Here is a 21,049-nt window from a genome sequence, read left to right on the forward strand (position 1 = left end):
GTCTGGGTAGGGGAGGTGGAGACATAACATCAGAGAAATAACCAAGGAAATGAAATTAACTTCCTGACAACCTCTCTTCCTCTTTCATGACCCGGCATTCTATTTTTAGCTTTGCGTTCTCTTTTTGTATTGAGCCTTTCACCTAAAAGAATGAAAAGAAATAGCAGGCTCTATTGATCCTCAAGCTGCTGATTCGAAAAATTCACAACCATAAACCCTTATATGTTATATCTAGACTGGAAATGGACATCTTTTAAAAAGTACTTTTTTTTTGGTATCGCTATTTGGCAGCTGCTTTTTTTTTTGTCAGCGCTTTTGTGTCGTACACTGTTTGGTCAATTAACCAAATTTTGTTACATTGGCTTCTTATAATATATTAGAATTAGATAGTAAGTAGCATGTCCGATTCTATCAAGTAATTGTGATATATTATCATATGATTATAATATTATGATATAAATATTACTGCATCGAAGTAAAGGATCTCTTCTTGAGACTAGGCTAATCAACTACACGTCATGTGAAAGTTCACATCAACTATCATATAATAAAATCTTTTGTTTGCGGGGGGCCATTGCTTCTAGAATCATTCTCTAGCCACTTCTTTTGTAATAAGGTCCTAGGTGGATACCAAGAGGAATTCCTTCTTATTCTTAAACAAAACCTAAAGAAATTCACCATAACAGCACACGACTTCCGTAAGTGGACAAGGGTCAACAAGCTTTTCTACTTTAACTAGGTACCATGCATTCAGTATTTATTTTGTAACCTTACAGTAGCTTATACTTCATGTTCTTTGTTCGTCATTTCTTTTCTTTAGTTATGGATATGTTCATGAGTGTCACGGTGAGGGCGTGAAAATATTGCGTTCCGGAACACCAACTGTTGCCAGCTCTTTGACTTAAACTCAAAAATCACAGGTTGAAGCCGGATGTATTCATAAGTATAGAAGTAGCATTTAGTGCAATGATTTATATTTTATTCTCTTTATAATTTTGTTTTGGAAGGGGTAATAATTAGTGGTAGTTGAAAGTTTGTAACTTCCTAAAGTCATGCAAGAAATATCCAAGCCCACCTTTATACATTCATTTCTTAACAAATAGAAAAGGTGCATTAACCCATAGCGTGCTTTCTCTCAATGTATGTAAAAACACAAAAACTCTTTGTAATCTTCTAATTTAGACTTCAAAACAGGCTTTTAAAAACATTATCAATAAGTAGACACAATATAGTTATTCTACCCTAAAATGATGGTACAACAATAAAAGAGTTATTGTATGACTTAGTCGTACAGAAATATGAATTACATCCGTTTCTGCATAGAGAAAATTGAGTTACGGTCTAGTAATTTCAATACATATCATTAAGTAACTCGTCAATGCAGTCTTGAGATTTGTTTTAAAAAATATTCAGAAGCATATACATAGTTCCCACATAGGCTTCTTTGAGATATCAGGACTTAAATGTTAGAAGAAGCATGAGGAAGAAAATTGTGGTATAGAAAGTATGCAAAACAGAAAAACAATTCACAGGTATGGTCATAAAGGATGTCGCGCTACTGATTACTTTTCGGTTCAGGTCTTTAGTTTTATCGTTTAATTTTACGAACATCTGGCTCATACAATTTTTTAAATTTTTATTTTATTTTTACAAATATTTTTGAGTGTGAAATTTTGTATTGGAAAATGCCGGGTACTGAAAATAAGCTAGTTCTAAAATAAGACTCGTCAAAGTATTGTACATGTCTAGTTTCAGGTCTTTTCTTTTTATAGCCTGTCTTTTAATGACGTCTTTTTTCTCGATCAGGTAAACTTAGATTTGATTTGCATCCTATTAATGACAGTTTAATTTAAGAAGAGAACTGAAAAATGCAAAATATATATTATGACAAAAGTACTTCCAGTAGAATTTAGTTTTGAACAAAGAACCGAAACGCGTGTAGCAATATCGATAATTAATATATTTGGTTTGGTTTAGAAATATTGATTTAAATGTTACAGCAATTATAAATATGGTTAAAAATATGCAGTTCTTCTCCTTAGATAACCTTTGTTTATAAATGCAACTTACTATTTATAAAGCTTATATTCACTAACGTAATAGAAATATATTTTCTTTACCATCGGCAATGATAAACCTTCCTTTCCTCAGGTATCCCCTGACATACATTTAAATTACTTGTTGACATTGTCAGGCGTCAACAATGTACTTCCTTGTCACCCTTGAGTTGAGTATTCTAGTATGTATTTACTTAAGTAAACCTCCCTTACGATCTTTAGGGTGGAGGACGTAAAGGTGATGTGTTTCTGTGACCCACGGTTAACGAGGCTGTCATGTGGCCAGCACAACGACCAACCGCCTTTACTTTTCTCACAACTAATGTCTGGTACCTATTAAGGCTCAGAGAAGTCCTAAAGATCCCGAAATTTAAAATCACAGGATTCGAACTCTGGACCGCGATTTGGAAACCAAGCATCTTGCTACTCAGCCATCTCGCCTACTCATGTATTAAAATATTGGGAAAAAAATCAATTAAGAAAATAAATTGATTATAAGAAGAGTTGGCAATATTATTGATAATAAATTAGGTTCATGAAATCTACTTTTGATTATTGAATGGTCCTCCGACTAACGATCGATCATACCCTTTCTCATTTTTTAAAAATCATTTTAATTAGGAAGTTTCTTTTTAATATTGTATATTTTTTCCTCAATAAAAGAGAGAATAACATTTTCATGTTGTTGTTTTTTTGTTCTTTTATATTATACATTATTTTCTTATCACTTAAAGATGGTACCCCGTCAAAATAGCGCGGACGAAATAGCGCTGACAAAATAGCAGGAACATCGCCATCTTAACATATCCTGACACACCTAAGTTTGCCAATGTTGCGACAAAAGACGTCCTGTATGATCAAAGAAAGATGCCGCAGATTTCTAATTATAGTATAACACACTTTCGTATTTTCCTCTCCTATTTTGTCGGGTCACCACATTTCAAAATCCTATTTTTAGCAAATTATGCATTTTAATCAAGGTGAAAAATGGGAATGACATAAAATTTAAAGTACTCTCGTTCTCTGCAAATATGGCATACTTTCAGATCTATTAATATTGAAAAAGATAGAGACATCAACAAAAATGATGCCCAGGACATTTAATTACTAATAATCTGGTACTTTTATACATGATATATAAGTTCGAGCTTTTTTGTCTTGCGCTATCTCGATATGAAATTTCGCGCTAATTTGTCGGCTCTAATTTGACGGGTCACCCTTAAAGATATAGTTCATTGACTAGTCATCCAACAAAAGGATTCAGGAGTTCAGTTTATTATTTTATTTTATACCTGAAAATAAAAGCAAAAAACTTCAAAGAGTTCTAGAGCATTGTGAGGTTAAAAAAAATACATTGTTGAAGCCGAGGGAAGGGAGAACAAGAAATCCAATGTACTCAACGGACTGACACGTAATATTTAAATACCTTAAAGACACCTTATAGACACCTTATAGACACCTTATGGACACCTTATAGACACCTTATAGACACCTTATGGACACCTTATATACACCTTTTAGACACCTTTTAGACACCTTATAGACACATTATAGACACCTTATAGACACCTTATGGACACCTTATAGAGACCTTATAGAACCTTATGGACACCTTATAGACACCTTATATACACCTTATAGACACCTTATGGACACTTTATGGACACCTTATAGAAACTAGACAATTTATGGACACCTTATGGACACCTTATAGACACCTATTAGACACCTTTATAGTGTATTAATTATTATTGGGTGGTCAATTACAGTCTCTATAACGTTTCTAAAAGGAATATAAAAAAGTTTTAGAAGCTCTCTATTAGGTCTCTATTATCTTTCTACACAAAGATAAAGACACAGTCCTCATTCCAATTGCTAGGACAAATGTGTGCAAACGCTTCTTCCCTAGTGCTATTAGAGCATGGAATGGGTTGCCTTGGCGAGCCAGGAAAACCAATGACTTGGTAGAATGTAAGTAATTGGTTAACATGCATGACTAAATGCATGACCCGTAGGACGTAATCATCATCTTTTTTGAAGTCACGTCTGTATTTTCAAAGATAAGATATTGAACTTATAGATATATTATAGAGGCCTTAGAGTTACCTTTTAGCGACCGTATAGAAGACATATTATATTTTAGAGACTTTATACATATATTATACAGACTTTAAAGATATGTTATAGTTACCTTATATTGTAGAGACTTTTTAGCTACCTCATAGATATATTATGAAAACCTTATAGAAACCTCATTGAAAAGTTAAAAAGATGTATAGAGACCTATTTGAAATATGATACAAACCTTATAGATGTATTTTGTAGAAAAATGATAGAAACCTAATAGATAGCGTATAAAACAAAGGACTGTAGCTTTTCTTCATTGTATTCATTATTTCTGGGTGGCAGTGGCGTAGCTAACAATGTGCGGGTGGTGAAGGGCATCAATCTAAGGATAAACTCTCTCAATAGAAACAACACCTTGTACATATATGAACAAAACAACACAAACACAAAAATAAACACAAACCAATGTATTGGAAATGTTATGCACACATTTATTTTGCCAATGTAGCCTACCTCATTCACTATTCGTAAACAAACAACATTTTGCCACATGGTTCTCTATATTTTCTTTACAAATTACGCAAACCATGAAGGCTGTCACGCGATACGTAATTTTCATTGTTTTATCAATATTATGACGTGGCTAAATGTTGTTTATTTACTATTGGTGAATGAGGTCCATTGGTGAAAATATCATTAATCGCACAGATTTAATGTTGTTAGTCTAGATCTATTACAAATTTATATACAAAGACTAATTCAAACTTTTTGATACAATTACACTACGTATACGCTTTTTTTAAAAGTATATTTCTTAAAGTTTACCTTGTGTTTCTTTAAAATACCGATATCTTATCGTCGTCTAGAAAAACCAGTGACTGCCATGATAACCAGTGACTTGGCAGAATTTAAGTCATTTGTTAATATGCATGACAAGATGCATGACGCGTAGGACGTAATCATATTTTTTTAAAGTAATGTCATATTATATAAGATAAGATAAGAAGATCTAAGTGAAGTGTTTATTATTATTAAAATGATAATTATGGAATACGCCACAGTGTTAAATAAACCATTCGAATGGCACCAAAACAAAAAGGAACAACTCTTAGGATATAATTAATAAGTTTCTATATAAATAAAAAGTAACTGCCATGCATTTGATTAATGATTCAGTCAACATAAAGGCCTTACCAGTGTTCCCCGAACTGTGTTCCGCGCAATCTTGGAGTTAAGCGAGGCCAGAATAGGTGTTCTACGAACTATATAACTGTATAAAGCTATAATTTAATTTAATTTTTATTTTTTATTAACTTGGAGGCCACAATGTGAATTAACCTCTCTTAAAAAAATAAGCCATGAGTTCCGCTAAATACTCAGAATGTGCAAAGTGTCCAGTTAAATAAGTGGGAAACACTGACTTAGACTTACCACTTCGCTACTTGTAAACTTATTGGCTTAACCTGGTGAAACTTAGTATTAAATAAATATATAGGACCAATATGCCTCTACATCAGAAGTGTAGAACTTTGATGAAAAAGCGTACTCTAAAGTAAGTAAAGTTCCCCTTTCAGATCTTGCTATAAGCCAGATGATGCAAAGGTCATATGTTTCTGTGGCCTACGGCTAATGAAGGTGTCATGTTGCCAGCACAACGACCAAGCGCATCTACTTTTTCACAAAATTTTCTTTTCCCAACCTTTACTTTTCCCAACCTTTACTTTTTCTCAACCTTTACTTTTTTTCTCAACTAATGTCAGGTACCCATTAGAGCTCAGAGGCCCCAAATATCCCCAAACTTAAAATCCCAGTCTTCACCAGGATTCGAACTCGGCACCTCCAGTTCAGAAACAGAGCGCTTTAATGGTCACCCGTCCCGCTTGTCCACACTAACGGCTTCAGTTAGGCTTATTCACTTTTTCCCCCAATTTCATTTTTTGTCAATCTTATCTTTATATTGCTTATTTTCTGTAGACATCCAGCATAATAACTGCATTAAAGTTCAAAATAAAATATACAAGGGTATGATTTGTATTTGATGGAATAGAAAATTGGTGCATGAATAGAGGATGATGCACTTTGTTTGATACACAATCCGATATTTAAAGCACAAAGTGTGATCCTATAAATTAAAGATTTGTAGAGACAACAGAATCTGTGTGACAAAAATAACAATAACACACACACAAAAGCAAAGTTAAATCTTACTGGTAATTACTTCGTTCTGAGCCTGTAATTAATTACATCTTCTGCCCTATAGATTGTAAGGTCTGAATGTGAACTTGACCTTCTCATTTTTACAGTTTTGAAGACTGACTGTGAATTAGCACAGCTGGCATTATAAATAAAACAAGAAAAATATATAGAAAAACAACAGCGAAGCTTTTATGAGGGAAGAGCTCCAGAGTCAAAGTCTGCGTATTAAAAACAAACAAACAAAGCCTATCTGAGTGGAACAACCAAAAAAGAACTACCATATATCTCAATACTTTTGAAACAAGCTCCCTTTTACATACCAAGGAAAATAAAATGATAACTTATAATTGCGTCTATAGGCCAGATGATTGTTTAATTTTGTTTATCGATTCATCTATTGTCATCGACTATAAATAATTATACACACTTTCAACTTGATCCGAGACTGGGAAGCGGAAGAAAAAAACGCGCACAAAAAGAAATAAGGAAAATAACTCCACATATACAGCAATATCTCACAATAAGTAGCATTTATTTCCTTTTTTTATACAAAACAATAAATAATTATCTAATTGTTATTTTATTTTACATTCTTATTATTTTGTTTGATACAACAAATAATCGTGTAAAGTTTCAACTTGATCCGAGAATGGGTTTTAGTAGAAATAACGACAGACAGACGGACAAAGTGATTCTATGTAAGCTATGTCGAAAGAATGAACATGCACTCCGACAACTAGTAGGGACATCGTGAACCCCTTAGACAAACATAGTGTTCTCATTCCATACCAACATTGTGAACCCCTTAGACAAACATAGTGTTCTCATTCCATACCAACATTGTGAACCCCTTAGACAAACATAGTGTTCTCATTCCATACCAACATTGTGAACCCCTTAGACAAACATAGTGTTCTCATTCCATACCAACATTGTGAACCCCTTAGACAAACATAGTGTTCTCATTCCATACCAACATTGTGAACCCCTTAGACAAACAAAGTGTTCTCATTCCATACCAACATCGTGAACCCCTTAGACAAACATAGTGTTCTCATTCCATACCAACATTGCTTCAGGCTTCAGAAAATATAGGTCGTGGGAAACTCAACTATATAGAACTAATGGATGATTCCACAAAAAGCTTAGAAAACAATGAGCTAATAGATGCCTTTTATTATAATTATCTAAAGAAATTACCAAAGTTTAAGACCACAGCTTGCTCAAAAAGGTTAAATTTTACATCAAGGACTAAGTTGCCTGAATCAGCCAATAAACCGACGATTTTGTTTACATCTCTAATAAATATGCATGATTAAACTGTGGCGTTGCTAGGGTAGGGGAGAGAGGTCCTCATTTCAAAATCCTTCCTGCCTCAAATGAGTGCCTGAAATGTGTTTTTACATTAAATATTAAGCCATTATTTCATGTCATGCTGTTGAATGTCAAAATGCAGGGGCCTCTAAAGAGGCCAAGCGGTCCCCCAAATCCCTAGCGACGCTATTGTGACTAGGTAAACATATAGATATGCGTAAGGCATATTATCTTCTATTTTGACATATGTATATCCTCTTTTAAAATAACGTCTGAAACGATAAGATAATATGCATTGATTTCGTATCATAAAGGTAAGATGTAATTACTTACATTCACGATATCAAAGACCAGAAACAGAACACGAATTATACTTTTACTAATCTTCATTTCTATGTTTATCGTTACACGCACCATCCCATTATGTTTGGTCCAAGAAAAAAAAGTTGGCCTTAAATAGAAAAACACAAATAAACTTCCTGACTACTTCTCCCTTCCCATCTTATATTGAATGTTAAGCCAAGTACAGTCTTCATTACCTCTTCAATGTTATCCTTTTATATGGAGTTGATAAAAGAAACATCTCCATCCTTCGCCTTTTCTTAAACATAATATTAAGGTGGGTTCGTTGTGGCCGAGAGACTTCCTTACCTAGAGGTCTCGTGTTGAAATCTCTGTCAAGACTTTGAATTTAGGAATTTTGGGACGCCTTTGAGTCCACTCATCTTTAATAATGCCTGGCATAAAGTTAAAGAAAAGTAAATGCGGTTGGTCATTGAGCTGTTCACAGGGCATCATCGTCAACCATAGAAATCGAAGTAATGTACATCAAACGTACTTATAGGTCTATAAGGGTATACTTTACTCTTGTAATATTTACATCATCTTTTTAGAGTCAATATTACTTACGTTACAAAATACCTCAAAACACTTATAAGGGGTGTTATAATACCTGACTAATTTAATTTTGTTCACTCCCAAGGGAGCATAGGGCGCAGCTACACCTCTCCACCTCTCTAATACCTATCATAAGTAGTTTGAAACCCATCCTTACATTAGATAAAGATAGTTTACAAATACATGTACTAGGCACTTCTGGACCAAGCACAATCAAAAGACTTTGGGTCACGAGACCGCCGTCTGTTAAAAACAAACAAACAAAAAGGCAATTAAAACTCAACAGTCTTGTAGGTAAAGTTAAGTGAAAGCAGAAAATAAACAAGCTGCGCTGGTGTAAAAGAGCTGGAGGGTCGTTGGGTCAGACTAAGATAAATGAGAAAAGTGCGGAATTTTATACCTATCTCATTTTGAAGAAAATTATGTTGTGTAGTATAATTGAGTAATTGAGTTGTTTACCTTCTGCCAGTGTCCAGCGTGTCAGAAGGCCATGCCCATTTGTGTGTGTTCATAGTCCATGGCTGCCTGGTCATGCGGTATGCGCGCTTGGCTGTCGTTCGGACTTCTCGATGGTCCCGGATTCAAACCCTGCCAGCTGCTAATCCTCGTCGTCCTGCAGTAGTTTTGGACTAGGAAGTAAATTATTTTCAACTCTGAAAAATATCCAAAACATTTCAAACATTTTACAAACATTTTAACACAAACATTTTAACAATCAGTCATGTGAGACGTGTTTGTAGTTTAGTTTTTACTCGTTCAGTGTTTACTGTCATCTTGTTGAATAAAGCCAAGATATTGGTCATGTCAGTTATTTCATTTAACACATGTTGATTGTTGACCCCATGAGCGTTGTTGAGACCTGGCGTATAAATAAATGATATCAATCTGTCGTTCTTTTCATTACATTCTTGCATCGGCTAAGCATCAGGTTCATTTGAAATGTTAAGCCAAGTGTGGACTAACGTATGGTCACGCCTTTCCTCCACAGGGGTTGGGATGCAGTACTTCGCGTGCACTTTTATCCGCTAGAAGAATGTTCAAGTTTTTGTTCTGTCTTCTAGCAGTAGGAGAGGAACACTAACCACCTGCTGTCTTTGCATGATGAAAGCCTTAGTTTCGAATAAACATCCGTGTAAGAAATACGTCCAGCTACTTCGATCATTTTGTTACAAAGCTTAAATCAACTCACTCTGTCTGTGTGGTAAAAACTTTGTACACGTTATTTCTCCCACACCCAATTTTGGATCAAGTTGAAACTTTGGACAATTTCTTTTCTTGTACATGACAAAACAAGAATTAAATACAAAATATTAACCAATTAATTAGTTAACTATTGAAAATTAGTAAAGTTGTTTGGTATCGAACATGAGAAATATGTTTTACTTGTCCCATTTATACTATGCGTAGAGAATTAGGTCGTAAAATTAAGAACATATATCTATAAAACCTTCTAGTTTAATTAGCACTTCACTGGCACAGTGGTTAGAATGTTTGCTTGAGGAGGCTTGAGCCCTCGAGTTCAAATAAAACTTATCCACCATTTTTTGAAAACAAAATCATTTAAAAAGCGATCGTGCTAACATTTACCCAGATAACGCCTCTTTCTGTCCCCCTTCCCCCCCCTCTCGCCCCCATTTTCCCAAATGATCTTGATCCAATAGTATGAAATTGCGCTTAACAAAAACAATTGGTAAACATATTTCTAATCGCACATATTAATTGTTAGTCTAGATATATTACACATTTACTACATGACTAATCCAAACTAATTAATACAAGTAAGCTTAATGTAAGTTTACCTCTTTTTTTTAAACATTTTTTTATATTTGTGTATTATTATTATCATTACGTTACAGGCTTATACGTAATTAAAAGGGCGTATAACGCACAAATGCGAGATGGTATTCAGTGGGGCCTTTGAGTCGTCAAATTTAAAGTCCCAGCACTCGAACCATTTTTCTTTTTCAATTATTTGTATTGTTGCCCTTGAATGATGAAATCTCACCTATCTGACTAGAGAGGTGGCATATAGGAAAGAGCGCTTCATAGCAGTTCAAGTCGTCATAAAGACACTATTTGGCCACACCGACCTAACTGGTACTGCATATGATGAGGTCTACATGTCACGTCGTCTTGATCATTAAATGTATATCAAATATGTGAGAAGCGTGGTCGAGAGGCTAAGTACGCTTGAACTTGGCTTGGCTTGGCTACCTATGAAGGGGGCTCGAGGTTCGACACTCGAATCGAGCAGAGTTGTGTTTACTGAGCGCCTATAGGCAGCGGGGAAAAAATTATACCAGATAACCCCTCCTCCCCCCTTGTCCACAAGTCCTTGTTGGACTATAGCGCTCTGAGCATGCTTTAAGCATGAAAGTAGCGTTATATGAAAGCTATTGTTATTTTATTTATATACACAGGGAGAATTTCAAAGTTTGTTTGTTTAATAATTGATTTCTCATCTCTGTCTAAGTGGCTAAATCCTAAGTAGTTAAAGCAATGGTTCTTACATGTTTACCTTTGGCTTCTTACTAGAGATAACAAACCTGGTTATTCTCACCCCCTCCCCTCGCCTCACTTGGCCAGCTTGGTAACGCCTTTTCGTGAGGTACCTTTGTTACGCCTATCAACTTCGCTTGCCAAAAAAAATATTTACCTTTGTCGTACGGCCATCTACCATATGGGATATACGCCCATCCTAGAGAACTTTACGCATCTTTAAACGCCACTGACTTGGAGATAATGCTTTTTTGGCAGCACTTCTATGTGTATCTTATCTAAGTCTATCCAAAATTGGGTTTCACTTAGAGCAAATTGTTACGGAGTCTACCTAACTCTTTCTTGTATTAGCCAAAAATAATAAAAAGACATAAAGAGGTGAACATTTTAGGTACGTATGTTCTTTAAACTTTCTGTTTAAAATAATAATTTTCAGTCTTTCTCATACATTTAAATAATTGATCTACGTTTCTAAATATTTAAAGCTGGTAGTCCTTCAGGAATCAGTTAGCCAGAACAGATTCTTTACATACTATTTAGGTCGTAGCTTCTTTCTAACTTCTTTAAAAGAACTGTTCAGCTTTTAAAACTAAATACGCAAATGGTAGCAGTAGTGGTTTTTGAGTATACCTTTAGATCTGTAGGCGATATCTCTCGCCTAGTAACTTGGCTAAGGTAACATGAATACTCGACCATCTGAGTTATTTAGAAAACTGGTGATTAGTTCAATTTCTAAATAAATTAACATATAGGTTTAAAAACAACAACAACAAAAAACTTCAACAGTAGAGGTAATTAAATTGTTTATTCTGAGGCGACAGAATCATCTTCGATAGTATAAAATCATTCAAATTACAGTTATTTATAAGGATAAATTTGGAATATTGATTTCTAATTGACAACTTTTTTACTTTCACATGTAAAAGAATGTCTATCTTTTTAAGTCAAGTGAAATCAAAGACTACGTTATTTCAACTTGAGTGATGAAAAAGATATTCTTAGGTTACTTACTTAATAGTTGTCATACACAATAATACAAGTTTTTAATTCACTTAGCACAAAAATAAAAAAAAAAAGTAATTATATACAGCGAAAAAAAGTTTTCATAAATAACTGGTATTAAACAGCAGAAACGAAAAATATGTATGTCATAAACAATTTTAACAAATCTTCTACCTAAACAAAACATTTGATGGACAAAGTCTTTTTGTTATTAAATTGAAATAAGGAGTTACTCAAATAGATCCTAATTAGAAATGCAATTAAAACAGATATATACATATACTACATATACATATGTCAAAGTAAAAGCCAAGAAGTCAGTACAAAATTAGCGCACAAATTAGGTTTAATAATTGAAATGTATTTTATTTAGACTTTTTAGATTTAGACTTAGTTCCTCCCGCGCCGTTCGGCGCATTGGGAGACAAGCTGTCTCCATAAAGATCCATAACTCCGCCATCTGCCGGTCCCAAGCCCGGGTGAGAAAGGAGGAGGGTTTGGCGTGGGGCTAGTGACCACACCCTGTAAAATCACAATTGCTACAGAAACGGTAAATTGTATTTAGAAAACAATAACATTAAAACTGGCTATTTAACATCAGAGCTATTGCAGCGATTGGACCCCATGACGACTTGCTAACAATCGTAAAAAACGCAAGCAAATATATATGGCCATATTGCAAGATCTTGGGAGCTCCCAAAGACCTTCTCCAGGCAACAGTACCAGGGAAAAGAAAAAGAGGCAGACAGAGAAAGCTATGGGAGGACAACATAAAAGAATGGACGGGCCTGCTATTGAAAGAGGTTCTAACTAAGGCAAAGGAAAGAGCGTAATGGAGAAAGACGGTTGACGAATCTTGCATGGTGCCCCAACGATCCAACAGACTAAAGGATAGGTAAAAGTAAATTTAGCATCATACATATTATTTTCTACAGTTTCATTGATATATATAAATATATATATATATATATATATATATATATATATATATATATATATATATATATATATATATATATATATATATGTATATATATTTTCTGGGGTAACGTGAGAGACAGAGAGCAATGGAACTGAGCAATGTATTTGTTAGGGGCCGAGACAATTGAATGAAATAAAACTGTTGTTTATCTTTTATAAATTCGACATTGGGTCAATTTTCTTTGCTGCAGTTTGTGTGCTCAACAAACAGAACTCATAGAGTAGAGATTGGAGCTCTAGCCCCTCTGAAGAGCATCAAGGTGGCTTATACCTTTCACCGACACATCACACAGGGGAAATGATATCATTTTCTAATGCTATTGTGAGAAAAAAACATTTCCAAAGTATTTAGGCTAACAATATCAATTACATTAAACTACCAAGGAGATATTCTTTTTTTCAGACGAAATATAAAAATGAGTGAATAATCAATCAAGTTAAATGTAAATTTACCTAACAATAAACGAAAGTTTATCAACGCTTTTAATTTAAAATAAATGTTTTAAAAGTATATATATTTTATACAATACTTATTTATTCAAATAGATTTCATCCGTTTCCCGTACATTAGTCATTGCTTCATACGTGTTAGTATCTGGTTCAACACTTGTATCAGTATGGACGGCTAGATTGTTCAGTAGAATTGTGTTATTGACATATGTATCTTCTGAAATGTTTCAAACATAACTTTTAGTATTCAATGATCTCAACAGTGAGAGAACAAAACAAAACAAACTATTTGCAGGACAATATTTACTAATATACCTGACAATGACCGCGATGGTTTTTGAGGAAACATCTACATTTGAAAGACATAACCGGTCAGACTAGAGAAATTTCTTCTCGATGGGCCGGTCAAGGTGATGTTTTAAAGCGGCCAGCCAGGTAATTCGCAAGAAACCTCTACTTTCGGCAAGTTTTATCTTCATCTTAAAACTTAAGGGTTAATCAGGATAATTTAAACTTTACGGGTTTATCGGGATACTTTAAACTTTACGGGTTTATCAGGATACTTTAAACTTTACGGGTTTATCGGGATACTAAACTTAACGGGTTTATCAGGATACCTAATACTTTGCGGTTTATCAGGATACTTTTAACTTTACGGGTTTATCGGGATACTAAACTTCACGGGTTTATCAGGATACCTAATACTTTGCGGTTTATCAGGATACTTTTAACTTAGCGTTATTATCAAGATGCTTTATACTTCACGTTTTTTTTTTTTAGTATTTGTGATAATACTTGACAGGAGTAAAACATTGACTAAATAGACTAATTGGAGAGCATCCTACATCACGTTTTTTTAAAAAAACGTATTCATGAAAGATGCGTTTCTAAAACAAATAAAAATTCCTAAAAGACAATTGGCACCCGATAAACGACAGTGATATAGAATATGGACGAAGTGGTAGGATCCTCTCTATTTACGCTAGAAAAGAAAGATTTGAAAACGCTTTTTAACCCAATGTTTAGTCAGGGTGTTTGTTTCTTGCTATCTTGGAGCGCTCTCGGGAGGGCTGTGGGACACACATATGAGACCCCAAATGAAAGCCCTTATCTAAGAAGAAAAAGGGAACGAAGACTTAAATAGACTGCCAGACGACAACGGCTCTGTCTGCACTAGATGCAGAAAAATATGCAGCTCGCAACTAAGTTTTGATTAGTCACGTGAAATACTGCATTCATCCTTAATCTTCGGAATCGCAGACATTTCCATTATTATTACTATCTTGTAAAATAAGTGTGGCTGTTGGCCGCCTTTAGTCGTCGAGGGACTATGGTTCATCTCGTTAGACACTTGTTAATGTGGCCGTTGAGACTTATTTTCCAGAGACTTCCCGTCCACATGTATCACAGGCTGAGGTGGTAGTCGCTTTGATGGTAGAGGAACCAGTCCTTTTACTTTAAAGCACACTCCACTACGTGAAAGCCTAAAAAAAAAGTGAAGTACCCTTTCAAACCTTGCAATCTAAAGCGCAGATGATGTCCAGGTCATCTGTTTCTGTTGCCCTAGGTTAAAAAGGGTGTCATGTGGCCAGCACAACGACCAACCGCCTTTACTTTCCCTAACTATATTATCAGGTACCCCTTAGGGCTGGGTCAACTCAGAGGCGCCCTATGATCCCGAAATGAAAGTCTTCAACAGAATTCACCTCGATTCGGAAGCCAAGCGCTTTACCGCACAGCCACCGTGTGAAAGCCTACCAGCTAATTATTTGATAGTTCGTGAAACACCTACTCAGGCCCAGAGGAAAACAGTTTAGGAAGCACTGCCCTATATAACAAATACGTTGAACGAATGTCTTACCAGCTGTGTTTTGGGTTGCTTGGTTTAAATGCATCGGCACAGAATTATAGTTATTGTCTATCGCTCCTGATGACTTTTTAGATAGACCTGTGTCTTTCTTTAGGCCACTGCCGTCTGGGTTTTTATCTAAGCCAGAATCTCTGTTTAAAAAAAAAAAGCAAAATATAAAGTTTATTTAAAGATGAACAACTCCGTCCTTAAAACTATAGCTACCAATAATGTACAAGTTATTTCCCTTATCAAACAAACTAATTTATTACCAATACTTAATTGACTAATTGAGTATTTTTGTAGTGCTTTTTTTTTTTTACGTATACTTAAGCAGTAAATTTCGTTAGTCCTTAGCATATCACTTAGTGAAACTATGCTGATAAGTTCAATAAAAGTTCTCGTTTGCTACTGGTTAAAAGTCAACTGAATGTAGTAACTGGTCGTTGACTTATTGCACCAAACTGCTAGTAGACAACTGAACTGTTTTATGCGTGATATATACTAATAAAACTTCAAATACCTTAAATAACTTTCTTTTGAGAACAAAACTAAATATAATTTTATTTTTAATATAAACAAAATCAACTTGTGATATAATGACATAAATGCAGGTATTTAGTAATAATATCTTTTAACAAATACTAACTCACTACATTTCACTACAATAGCTCAAATTTTTAATCTCGCGTTCTGGGGTCTTCTGACCTAGCTAAGACTAAATGACGACAATGTCATCTTTGTTACATCATTCACAACTAACCTCTTCCCACCGTCACCATAGAAACACATACAATGCACTCCGTAACATTGGAGTAGCATTGTTATGGCATCACGGTATACTGCCTCACGTTGGTCCAAATTTAAACGATGATAAATCCCCCACAGGCCCACTTGAAGGGGGCCCCCAAATGAATTTTTTTTTTGCATTTACAAATAAATATTAAGCAAAATGCCCCAGGCCCCAAAACGATGAAAAATTGCTAGCTACGCCCCAGATCATAATTAAGATTTCTTCTGTCCAAACTATTTCCGATTTTCTTTCTACACATGTCTATATGAATCTGAGACATGGTTACTATACAGAAAGCAACTAAGACTACTTGAGCGCTTTCACCAAAGATGCTTGCGCTCCATCATGGACACACGCACTACAAACAGCGATGTCGTTGCGAACGCCGGTATGGACAGTATAGAGGGAATTCTTATGGTCCGACAGTTACGCTGGGCAGGGCACGTATCCCGAATGGGAGACGAACGTATGCCAAAGGCAGTCTTTTTTGGTGAGCTAAAAGGTGGTCGACGTAACAGAAGGCACCCCACGAAAAAGCCTTAAAGACCAGCTTAGGCGCAAACTTGCCTTAGTTGACATGGAAGAGAGTACCTGGTTAAATGCGGCCTCAGAACGAGACAGCTGGTGGTCACTCACAAAGGCTGCGGGTTACACATTGAAGACCAAAAGAAAATCCGCTGCCGAGGACAGATGCAGACGGCGAATAGAAAATCTTAATCGACCACGCTTGCCCTGTAGGTCACAACTGGTGCTGCGCAGCCACGGGGAATACTGCATTCCTAACTCATTTTCGGACACTAAGACAAGCCTTTCTATATATATCTGCGCTTAATGTCGCAAGCTGTCTCCGCAGAGTTCGGTAAAATTATCTTAAGTTCTAAGCTTGCGGTGCTGTGACGATAAAGGTTTTACAGCGTGGGGTCACCAGCTTCACGCCAAACACTTTTCATTTCTCCTCCAGGCTATACGAGCACGTCATTACTTCCTGAACGACTGACCTTGTTAGAGAGGTCCTGGCATCTTTCTTTCTCAAACACACAATTATCACTGCTACCACTACACCAATGGTAGCGACCCATCCAATGACAGCTATAGCAATCAGAGCATTTTGTAAAGTGTCCATTCCATCTTTGGTTGCTTCAAGGCCAAAAAAAAAAGGAAGTAAAATGTTATTTGATTTATTGTAATGTAATAGTTATTAAAGAGCTTACTAGGAACCATTTTAAATATACCAAAGTAGGTCTTATTCTTTTTCTTAAAGCCTATTAGGCCTCTCGCCCCCCCCCCCCCCTTTTTTTTTTTCTTTTCTTTTAGAATCAGTGTAAAAATACTTCAATTTTTACAAAGTTTATAATAAGTTAAGTCTGTCTGTTTGTCTGTCTGGGTGTAATCTTGTATTTATTCTCCTACTTACCATTGTCGGGTCAAGTAAAAATGTTGCACAATTAATCAGTGTCGATGACATAGCATGAATTAATATTTAAAAAACAAATTAATTAGTTAAATCAATTAGTCAAAAGTAATTAATTTTGTTTCATATAGAAAATGTACTAAGCTGAAGGGAGATAAGCCTTGTGTAGAGAATTACGTCGTTCGCTAAAAATGTTCAACTAACAATAGACTTTTAAAACCTTGTATTTTCATAAGTACTTGAATAACTGAGAGGCTAACACGTTGGCCTTCCTTCCTGGAGGCTCGGGTTCAAAATCATGCAAAGAGCAAATTTCTTTTTTTCTTTCTAAATTGCTTTTCAAAAGGCAGCTCGGAAACCTTCTCCCTGCCCCCTCTAGCCCAAACAGAGCTGGCTATAAGTATGAATGTTGTGTTAAAAGAAACAATTCACAAAAATATTTCCAATCGTACACATTTATAATTGTTTGTCTAAAACTAGATCAATAGAAAATTAAATACATGATTAATCAAAATAATTGATATAAATAAATATAAGCTTTGTTATAATTATTATTATTTATTTTTTTAACATTTTTCTTGTTGCATGTATTTTTACTTATACCAATAAAGCCAAACTTCGGCCCTCAAGACATATTTGACCCTTGGCGTTGTGATATAGTGTTTATCAAATCTCCTAGCTATAATACGTTCTGTTGTGGGCAAACAATGCCGTTTACATACACGACCAATACACCTAGTTTTTAGGAGAAACAGTCTTTTCTGGTTTAGCTTTTTTGTGTTGTGTTTTTTGTCGCAGAGATCAACAGTAGCTTGCTGTCCATGACTTCAATATCACTTCACCTTCACTCGTCCCTTATTCTGTTAAACGATTGGAATATCATACCAGATCTGTTAACCGTCTTTCTCCATTCCTCGCTTGGATTGAGTTTCATTCAATAAAATGGCCTGTTCATTCTGTCTGCCACGTTTTCTTTTTCCTGGTACTGTTCTCTGAAGCTATGTCTTTGTGAGCCTTGAAGACCTTGTGATATGGCTATAGAGCTATGGCTTTTCTTAACAGTAGTTTGCAATGAAAATGTTTACTATCTCTAAAAAGTGCTAAATCTATGTCATTAAACAAAATAATAAATAAAACCCAGCTGTATCCACCTTTTATTGATCCCATTTAATTTTATACTTATTACGAAGTTAGGGACGCTTTATTCTTCGTTCTTGATCTTTCTAGTTTTCCATACGTTTTCCAAAAATATATTTTTGAGAATGTCTAACCTGAGTGCATTATATAGTGGGTATGATGGATGACTAATTGATGATCTGAGACCAATACTGTTTAAACATAATATCAAAAATAATTAACATCATATTAGAAACATTATAAATTCCTTGCTGCTACATTTTTCAAGGTTATTTTTATTAACGTCTGTAGTTAAATAATTCTTACCTTCACTGGTACTAACACAAGTTTGATTGATACATATCATTGACGCTCCACATTGGTTGTTCTCGGTACAGAAATACAATGATTCTAGGTTTTATTTTTTTAATTTCACAGAGTATTGAGAAATAAAAAAAAATGTAGAAAAAAAAAAGAACAAAAAATCATCATTAGATCTTATTTCCGTATTACAACCAAAATTAATGTATGTTTTTAAATATAATTATCTTGATTCTACAACGATTTTACAACGCTTAAACTAAATCATTGTTTAAATTGTATCTTTAACTATGACATGACATGCATTTCGGATTGTTTACAGGATTTAGCCGAAATTTAATCATTCCCATCATCCTCTTCTACTGACCTGCAATGACTAGGGTGAAATTTATTTGTAAAGGAACGAGTGAGACTTCCAATGCACGTTTTAATATGGCTAACAATGAATGCTCCCTTTTTTCATACTTTCAATACGACTAACAATGAATGCTCCCTTTTGTCATACTTTCAATACGACTAACAATGAATGCTCCCTTTTGTCATACTTTCAATACGACTAACAATGAATGCTCCCTTTTGTCATACTTTCAATACGACTAACAATGAATGCTCCCTTTTGTCATACTTTCAATACGACTAACAATGAATGCTCCCTTTTGTCATACTTTCAATACGACTAACAATGAATGCTCCCATTCTTCATATTTTAATACGACTAACAATGAATGCTCCCTTTTGTCATACTTTTAATTTCAGTAATTTCACTCTGCTTCTGAGTTCATCCAGCTTTAATGGGTACCTCAAGTTACTTCGGAAAAGTAAAGGCGGTTGGTCATTGTGCTAGCCACATGACACCCTCGTTAACCGTGGGCCACAGAAACAGATGACCGCTAACAAAATTACATTATCTGCCCTTTAGAACACAAGGTCTGAAAGGGGAATTTTTTTTTTTTTACACGTTGCTGAATCACTCATTCATAACAAAGACAGTCAAGTCATGTCATTTTTCTTGGATTCATTAAATAGTTTATTATTACTAAGAGGTTTAAGTCCCTATATATATTGAGAGCGCATCTTTATGCTCTAGACTTAAGGAGTTCGTTCTATCTACACTTTATACATAATTGTACATAATTGTTTTGTGGAAAGCGTGGTCGAGAGGCTAAGTGCGCTTGAACTTGGCTACATAAAAGGGGGCTCGAGGTTCGACACCCGACTCGCGCAGAGTTGCGTTAACTGAACGCCTAAAGGCAGCACGGAAAACCAACTCCTAGATACCCCCTCTCCCCACTGGTCCACAAATGAGACTGGACCAAATCGCTCTGAGCTATAAGCATGAAAGTAGCGCTATATAAAAGGTATAATAATAATAATAAACACTGAATTAAAGTAGATTTTCTAATATTTTTTTTTTACATTTAAAGTTATGTAAACTTCCCCTTGCAGACCCTGCAATCTATGGGGCAGACGATGTAAAAGTTTTGAAGAGGTTCAGACTGTTGTAACACATTTCTAAGACATTGATGGTATACCAATCAATGAAAGCTACTGCATTAGACTATATTTTAATGATGCGCAATTAAAAACAATATCATGCCATAACTTACCAGTCAATGCCGTGAAAGTAGTATGCATATATTTACTGTTGTAGAAACTGTCAGACGTTAATACTGATGTAACAGTGAATGTGTAGTTCTGCTGTGGAGACAGACGAGAGATATACACTTCACTTAGACTGGTAGATAGATTTCCATGGCCAGCCTCGTTTTGGGATGACATCCACGACACAATGTAGGTCACGTCCGGATTCCTAGACAAAGTTGTCCAGCTGAGATAAACGACGTTGGCGAAGAACTTCCCTGAGACGCTTACTCTCAATTCCAAATCTACGAACACAATTTTGTAAATACGTTATTGTGTCTGTATGAGTACCGGTACTTGGATTTGTTACATTTAATCGTATATCATTAAAGTTCTGCTTCTAAATTTTAACATATTATTTTCAAATTATAAAAGTATATGTGTATTATATATATATATATATATATATATATATATATATATATATATATATATATATATCTTTAGTATTGTTC

At 35.0% G+C, this 21,049-nt stretch overlaps 2 protein-coding genes across 2 annotated transcripts in view; both read right to left on the reverse strand.

Moving 5' to 3' along the window:
* The window catches only part of LOC106050622 (uncharacterized), a 34,852-nt gene extending 26,809 nt beyond the window's left edge, over window positions 1-8,043 (reverse strand). The window contains exon 1 of the mRNA XM_056033452.1: window positions 7,968-8,043. Within this exon, the coding sequence (XP_055889427.1) occupies window positions 7,968-8,024 (57 nt within the window). The 5' untranslated portion in view covers window positions 8,025-8,043. The remainder of the gene's footprint in view (window positions 1-7,967) is intronic.
* A 3,773-nt stretch (window positions 8,044-11,816) lies between these two features.
* The window catches only part of LOC106050621 (uncharacterized), a 28,714-nt gene continuing 19,481 nt past the window's right edge, over window positions 11,817-21,049 (reverse strand). Inside the window, exons 9-13 of the mRNA XM_056031615.1 lie at window positions 20,561-20,839; window positions 18,960-19,043; window positions 17,104-17,242; window positions 15,325-15,464; window positions 11,817-13,680 (exon numbers count right to left, since the gene is read on the reverse strand). Of these exons, the coding sequence (XP_055887590.1) occupies window positions 13,544-13,680; window positions 15,325-15,464; window positions 17,104-17,242; window positions 18,960-19,043; window positions 20,561-20,839 (779 nt within the window). The 3' untranslated portion in view covers window positions 11,817-13,543. The remainder of the gene's footprint in view (window positions 13,681-15,324; window positions 15,465-17,103; window positions 17,243-18,959; window positions 19,044-20,560; window positions 20,840-21,049) is intronic.

Source organism: Biomphalaria glabrata, chromosome 6, assembly GCF_947242115.1.
Source record: "Biomphalaria glabrata chromosome 6, xgBioGlab47.1, whole genome shotgun sequence".
NCBI lineage: Eukaryota > Metazoa > Mollusca > Gastropoda > Planorbidae > Biomphalaria > Biomphalaria glabrata.